This window comes from Mustela erminea, chromosome 17 (genome assembly GCF_009829155.1).
Source record: "Mustela erminea isolate mMusErm1 chromosome 17, mMusErm1.Pri, whole genome shotgun sequence".
NCBI classification, from domain to species: domain Eukaryota; kingdom Metazoa; phylum Chordata; class Mammalia; order Carnivora; family Mustelidae; genus Mustela; species Mustela erminea.
In genome coordinates this window covers 61,378,767-61,386,903 of record NC_045630.1, presented here as the reverse complement: position 1 = coordinate 61,386,903, position 8,137 = coordinate 61,378,767, and the positions used below count along the sequence as shown (strand labels likewise).

The following is an 8,137-nucleotide window of genomic DNA, read 5'->3' as shown; positions in this document are numbered from 1 at the left end:
TTACTTTGTAGTAGCAACTCGTTCCTCCTTCTCCCCATTCTCTTCACCGCCCGACTTCCATCCCACCCCCTTCCCCAAGTACCCTCTAGTCAGACAGCGGGACTGTCTGTCTTACAAACACCTGGTGTGGATGTTTTCACTCCCACTTCTAATTGGTTGGAAAGCAGCATTTGCCACAGGCACTGTTTAATTTTGTTTCCATCCCCTGCATCTCACAGGAAAGAAATGGTCAATAGTTCAGGTAAAAGAATCATCCTGGTCAGCTCCGAAATATGGCTACTTGCATGGTAATCACAGCAAGTCTGTCAAATCAGTGATTTCTTTATTCCTAAAAGGAAGGGACTTTTCCTAAGGATTATGGTTCTGCCGCCCCAGAAGCAGGCCTGCTCTTCGTAAGTGGCTGCAAAGGCTGGCAAACCAAGAGGTCTGCTTTGGCTCAGAAACTCAGTTTGGCTCCTGCCACCCCTGGCAACCTCACTGCGTGTCATAGCGCCATGTGTTCCACACACAGTCAGGCCAGTCTGTGTCTACTTAGGAGGGATCACAACCAGAGGTGGTCCTCGCTTGGGCCTCCACATGAGGACCTGGGCATCGTTGGCATTGGGTTTCACTAGTGCATTAGGGGGGATGGGTTCCATCCGGCTCAGGATCCGGGGCTGCTCCTGCTGAGTCCTGCCCACCAGCCGAGCCCGTTGCCCCAAGAGCTGAAGAGGGTCCACCTCAATGTCCACCCTCATCCTCCACTTGATGGTCTGTAGAATGATCTTCTCCTTCGTGGTGGTATTCATGGCCACCAGCCAGGTAGTGAAACTTTGGTCCCTCTTGATCCTTGTGAGCAGTGGTACATTGCTGTCACTCACTGGTACTGCCCACGTCACACTTGGGTAGAAGTTGTCATTCATGCTGACGGAGAACCTGGAGATCTTGTTCGTGGGACCAACCAGGGTCACAGTTTCCGTGGTGTTCCCGTACCAAGGGTAGCTCACCCCATCTGAGTCACTGATGGCTTTTACTCTCCCTTCCCTCAAGTCAGGTAGTTCCCAGCTTGACCTGGCAAAGCAGAAGAGATGCACAAGAAAAGAAGAGGCTGAATGAATTTTTTAAAAACTGAGGAAATGTTCACCACTTACTAACATGGTCAACTTGGGCAAAATGGGAAGTTCAGAGGGGAATTCTGGTCAGAAAAATTCTATGCTGTGATGCTTTGGTATTAAATAGGGACAAATCAGAACAACACAAAGATTAAAAAGCTATACTAAACAAGTTAAATAAAGTCATAGCTGGTCCAACTGGAAATAGAAAGCTCAGAGAGGCATTTGTGAGCCCCGTGGAGGCATCAACTCGTTGGGATGGTGGAATTGTAATCAGATGGTGGAACTGTCATCAGCTGATTAGAGGTATTCCATTGCAAGAACCACTTTCTTGGGAAGTGTGCGTGTGTGTAAGGTTTGTTTGTTGGGAAGAGGTGGTGAAATCTGATGTACTTGGAAGGAAGTATCAGGTGGAAAGGAGGGCAAAAGGAGCAGAGTTAAGGGTTACACCAATTTCCCAAGAAATCACAGTAGTAGAATTTCTACTCAACAAAGAAGGTTGCTAAAATTCTAGTCGTTGGCCAATCTAGCACTTGGCAAACAGATGTAGAAACTGATACCAAAAGGAAATCATGGTCACCTTGAAAACCACCTCAATGCAAATGTTGTGCCTTAGGCTGGCATACATAATCTCTGACTATGTTATCCCACTGACTTCAGGTCCAGCCTGGAAGTCCAATTTTTTAGCTTAGCAAACTTGTCATTCTGGATACTTCGCTACTCCTCCTGGCTGCTCCTGATCTTACCCATGTCTCTCCCCTCTTTTCATCATCACTACCATTGTCATCATTGCCGCCATCATCATCATCATCATCATCATCATCATCATCACAGCTGATACTCATTGAACACTTGCTCTATTCCAACCACTGTGCTAAGTACATTCAAAATATCCCAAAAGATACATGAATTTCTATTTCTATCTTGTACACAAGAGGATGGAGGTTTAAATATGTTAAAGTCCACACCAAGGGTTCTACAGATTGTAAAAGGTGGGGCTGGGAATTATCTGTCTCCAGAGTCCATGCTTTTGACCACTCCATTTTACCACCTCCTCTGGAGAGAGCCAGAGTGGAGAGGACCCAGGCTGTCTCGTGTGATTGCAGGTCCCAGAACAGCCCCAGGGAGCTGGACTGAACCCAAATACAAGCAGAAGTTTAGTCAGCAGAGGCTGCCTATGCATTCTCCATATACCCACTGCTGGCACTGGGAGTGATTCTCAGTGACATTGCAGAAGAATTTAATAATTAAAAAAAAAATGAGATGCTCCACTCATCAGCTAAGACGTGGCTGCCTTGTTTGAAAGAAAGTTCTTCCTCTTATGAAGTGACAGAAGATCCTACAGGGCTTTATACTAATGGCTTAAGAGAGAGTTCCCTTGTCAAGTTGAGGCTAAAATGCCTCAGCATCCTTTACCGTCACACCGAGACTGAGCGACACTAATTGCTGCCACTGGCTGGTCCCCACAGCACCCCTGTACTAGTCAGCCCCAATCTGAAGAGAAGGGAAGGCAGGGCTGCCTGGGGAGGCGGTGGGCCCACCATTGCAAGAACTTTTTCTCTTGTCTCCATGCCCCTGGTAACTGCTGGGAATAGCTGCAGTATGTCATGACTGGCAGAAATGAAGAAGAGGAAATGACCTCAAGTAGAAAGTCAGAGGGAGCCCACTTTGCTGTACACGCTCACTGTAGCTGCGCCGATGAATAGCTCCCCAATAACACTACAGCTGTGTCTCACTGTACAGAGGGACGTCACTGTTGTTTGAGTGGGATGAGACCATATACGCGTCAGAGGTCAGGTGAGACCCAATCTGCTTGGAGGGTTTATGAAATCAGCTTCTTGCCCCCAGCTGAAGTGTGGGGATGTTAATTAAGTCACCAGGCATTTACTTTCTGTGTTGCCTCAACTCTGTTCTCCATTTAGGTGGCAGTAACCAGGCCTGCTTTGGGTTCCTTTGGTTCCTTTGTGGGACGGGGACGGGGGGGGGGGGGACAAGCATTCTTAGCAGTACCAAATTGTACTTGTTCTTCCGTCTTGGACACTGTGCCAACTGTGGCATATTGGTTGGGGAATTTTTCATTCTGGTGTGTTCTTGGTTTTTGATTCTGGTATAACACTGTCCTTCTCAGGAATGGCTATCTTGCTGGTCGATTAAAAAACTTTGTCTATTGAGTCTTTACAGTTCCTATTTTTGGCCTTACCTTCCTGCCTAGAGCTATGTGAGCAGACTTAAGCCCAGGGTTCTAGACGTCAGTCATGTGGGAAATTTACAAAGCTTAGTTTGGGTCCAGATTTTCTGCAAACAGAGATAATACAGTAAAGTTGCACTCTTATGCCTGTCTTGGGGGAGGAGGAAGATACCCTTTTCTTAGACGATTCTGTGGAATAGAGAAATAAAACAAGTTTCTTATTCATCACATCAAAACAAAGGTACCTGGCTGAGAGTAGCCAGTGGGCAAGGTGACCTTGGGAGGCTGTGTTTTCAGTCCATTCACATTGCTGTGACTTCTGACACTGCTCTATCGGAAATCCTTTGGGTCTGAGGCATGTTCTCTCCCACAGCCCCAGGGACTGAAGGGCTCCATCATTAAGGGAAAGTTTGATTTTGGAAGTAGCCAAAATTCATTATGATGTAAGTCTAGTGAATAGGTTTCCTTTTTGCAAAAATATCATATTTTTATTTCTTTTATGAAAAATAGGTACTAATATACATTCTAAGGTAGTGGTGGTGCTTTATTTTTTCCTCCAAAAGAGTTATGCCTATACAGTACATGACTGGTTTATGTAGCTGATAAGCTGGCTTTGGTAATAGTATTCTTTTCTTTTCTAGATTTATTTATCTGACAGAGAAAGAGACAGAGAGAGAGCGAGAGAGCATAAGCAGGGGGAAGGCAGGCAGAGGGAGAGGGAGAAGCAGGCTCCCCACAGAGCAGGGGAAGCCTGATGTGGAACTCAATCCCAAGACCCTGGGATTATGATCTGTGATGAAGGCAGATGCTTAAACACTGAGCCACCCAGGTGCCCTGGTAATGGTTTTCAAAGAAGTCCCTGATAAACTCCAAGGGTGATAGGACCCTGGAGTCACTCTCTGACCATTTAAGAGGACTGCTTTGAAGTGCTGGAGGCACTTCAAATTCCACGTTGCCCAAAGTGAACATGCCGCCTCCAGCATGCACTTGGCCCACTTAAAATTCCACGTTGCCCAAAGTGAACATGCCGCCTCCAGCATGCACTTGGCCCTTGCCCCCGTCTCTGCGAGGGGTGATCCACTGCTCACCCCGTCTTCTAGACTGGAAGTAAGGGTCCTCTTTGGCTCTTCCTATGCCCTCCCCTAGACTGTCTCAGCTGTTGCACCACTGTGCCCCTGAATTTTGCTCCATGAGTGATGTTTGAATTTATTTCCTTTTCTCCATCCAACTATCACTGCCCTCATTTAAATCCAAGCCCTTAGCATCTTCCACCTGGGCTACAGGTAATGGTCCATAACCAGCCCCTCTGCATCTAATCCCGATCTCTTCCAAACCGATCTTTTAGCTGCACTGGTGTTCAAACACACAGACATGAGTCTGTCCTTTCTATACCTTGAGCCCTTCAAAGACAATACTGGCATCACCCACATGATAAGAATCAAGTTTCTTAATATATGGCCCTCCGTGGTCTGGCCTCCCCACCTCCACACACCATGCTGTTTCACCTCTTCCTTTTTCCTCATGCCATGCCTGCTGCCTACATTACTCTCTCCCCCGCTAAGGTCTCACTGGATCTAATCACTCATCCTTTGAGAACCATCACCTTCATCACCTCCTCCAGGAAGCCTTTTCTTCCATGCTCTCATGGATGTACGTAGTTCTTTACAGGTCTCAGGTTGTATTATAATTATTTGTTTATGTGTCTGTTTTCCTTGAGACCTGGGATTGTGATTTATTTCAATTTTGATTTCCTTGAGACCTGGGATTGTGATTTATTTTTGAATCATTAGTATCAAGCACATTGTTGGCTTATAGTAGATCTTAATACATTTTTGTTGAAGGAATATATATCTTATTTGAATCACTTTCATGCCTATCTACCTGGAGCTTGGTAGAGCTTGTATACAACAAAATGCTTTATCACAGTTTTACCCTTTATATATTCCTTTACCTTTTAAAAAAAGACTAAGATCTACTATTCATGTATTCTATTATTAGAATTAGCACCATGCTTAGCACTAAGTTATTTATCCTTGAGGGGGAGGCAGACAAGGCACACACACAAATAAAAATGAATGAACTTGGGGCACCTGGGTGGCTCAGTGGGTTAAGGCCTCTGCCTTTGGCTCAGGTCATGATCCCAGGGTCCTGGAATCGAGCCCCGCATCGGGCTCTCTGCTCAGCGGGGAGCCTCCTTCCTCCTCTCTCTCTGCCTGCCTCTCTGCCTACTTGTGATCTCTGTCTGTCAAATAAATAGATAAAATCTTAAAAAAAATGAACTGGTGAATATAAATGTATTTAGTGACAGTCACTAAATTATATACATATATATACTAAATTGTGTATCATATATATGCCATATATATATATACACACACCATATAATATGGCATATAATTATACCATATGTATACCATATAAATGGTAAAATTATATACCATTATATGTATAATGGTATATAATGGCCATTATATACCTACACACAAAAGTGAACGACATAGACTCAGAGTGATACAGGATGTTGGAGACATGGACATCCATGCAGGCTATAGGGGGAGAGCTTTGCAGAGGAAATGGGTATGAAATATGGGATCAAAGAAAGGCACACCCCAGTGGGAGGTTCCACCCTGGGCAAACATGTGGCCTTAAGCATGAACATGGAGTGTCCAGGAAACAGAAGGACCATCTAGGAAGAGTAGAGACAACGCTGAGTGGACAGTGCAGAGTCAGTCTATGAAGTAGCCTTTAGTAATGGGCTTAGGCACTGGGCTTCATTCCAGAGGTGGTAGGATTTTTGAGCAGGGGATAATGTGCCAGGAAGTAGGGTGATGTAAGAAGGAGAATTAGAGGGCCAACAGGAGGGAACCTGGATGTTTAGGAGCTTTTGCAACATTGTAGGTGATCTTTAATGAGCCTTCCATCTAGGCTGGAAGGAACGGAGGGGAGGGGCAGATACTCTATGGCTTGGTAACTGATTGCTTGTCACAGACAAAAAGAAGGGATAAAGTAAAACACTCAGAGGAGCCACACACAGTTGACACGTGTGTGTGTGTGTGTGTGTGTGTGTGTGTGTGTGTGTGTGTGTGTGAAGTCATTCTCAGAAGTAACAAGGTGTGGTCTCACTGCCTCTGATATCCCACACCCATCCCTGGACCAACCCACAGTGGTATTTCAGGGCACAAAGTCCTGACTCCTCCATGAGGGAGTGAGGATGGAGTCATGTTTGTCTTTGCATCTTTGCCCGGAACACAGTGGTCGGCACATCGAGCACACGCATGACTCCTGTTTCCCTGTGTGTCTCATGAGCTCTTCCTCGCCATCTCTTGCTGATTCTGCTTCATCTCTCAACCTTTTACCCTTGGAAAGTGCCAGGTCTCAGTTTTTGGTTCTCTTCTCCTTTCTATCTACTCACATTCCCTTGGTGAATCCAGCCCCACAGCTAAGTACCATCTACATCCTGACAACTTCCAAACGTCTATCTCCAATCTGGATTGCTTCCCTGAGCTCTAGATCCAAAGACCCAACTGCCCACCTGCCAACAACTTAGGAGTCACTCTCGACCACACTCTCACATTCCATGTACTATCAGCAAATCCTGTTGATGTCAATAAAATCTATCCAGAATTTAACTCCTGTCCATCTATCAAATCCATTGCCCTACCCTGATCCACGCTAGAGCTGTTCCTCCTGGACTGCTGCTCTAGCCTCCTGACCAGTCTCCTCCTTGCTAAAACCTCTGCTCTGCTGCCCTGGTCTATTTTCAACATGGTAGTCACAGTGATCTTGTGAAACAAATGTGAAATTATGTTATTCCTCTACCCAAAATGATTCCATGGCTCCTAAGCCACTCAGGAAAAGCCCAAGTTCTTGAAAGAACCTATGTGGCCCCACAGGATCTGGCTCCCCATTTCCTTTTGGCCATTATCAACTTTTCTTTCCTTCTTGCCCATTCAGCTGAGCATGCCAGGAAGACTCCCACCTTATGGCCTTTGCACAGACTCTTCATTTTATCGTAAGCATTCTTCCCTCAGGATCTTCAAGGCTTGCTCTCTTGGTTCCATTATTGCTGGCTCAAGTATCGTGTTCTCCGTGCAAATTTTCTTGCCAACTGTAGTTAAAACCACAGCTTCCTGCCCCCGCGCTTCCCATCTCCTGACTCTCCATTACTTTTCTCCACTGTCTAATACTCTGTATCACTTACTTTGTTTATGGTCTCTCTCCCCTCACCCGGGTCCTCAAAGCTAACCCTAAAGAAGGTAGGGATTCCCTGTTTTATTCACTGCCAAATCTCCAGTACCTAGAACAGTGCCTGGCACATAGAAGGAGTTCAGAACTACCTGCTTTTGTGGAATTGCGCAGCTGGAGAGAGAGCTTAGGAGAAAGTCAGGGCTAGAGGTGTAAATTTGTCAACTGTCTGCATGGAGAGGATTGGCTGATTGGTGATGGTGAGATGACGGGATAAAAGAGACACCTTAGGAGGTTTGCTCAGATGGCCAGGAGACAAGAGGAGCCTCAGAAGCAGAAGAGTCAGCAAACGGGAACAACTCACTTCCAAAGTCAAGAGAATTTCAGGAAGCCATTATTGCCAAAAGCCACATGAACCGAAGAGAGTGGGGTTAAGAAAAAGACCATGAGAATTATTAACTATCAAGACAGCAGTCAGGATATGTGGTAGAGGCCGTCCTGTAAGGGGTTACAGAGAGAATGAGAAAGCGCAAGAAAACACTTGGAGTTCAGGTAATTCCTTTAAGAAGTTGGGCAGCAAAGGAAACGGGAGAGCGAGGTGGGGAGAAGGTTGAGCAGAGGGACCGAGAGCAGGATATTTGGAGCCCAGGTGCCTCGGGTTGTGAACCAAGTG

General features: G+C 45.9%; 1 protein-coding gene across 1 annotated transcript in view; it reads right to left on the bottom strand.

The window, feature by feature from the left end:
* Positions 1-303: 303 nt before the first annotated feature.
* FAM78B (family with sequence similarity 78 member B) overlaps positions 304-8,137 on the bottom strand; it is a 77,072-nt gene continuing 69,238 nt past the window's right edge. The window contains exon 2 of the mRNA XM_032317225.1: positions 304-1,050. Within this exon, the coding sequence (XP_032173116.1) occupies positions 528-1,050 (523 nt within the window). The 3' untranslated portion in view covers positions 304-527. The remainder of the gene's footprint in view (positions 1,051-8,137) is intronic.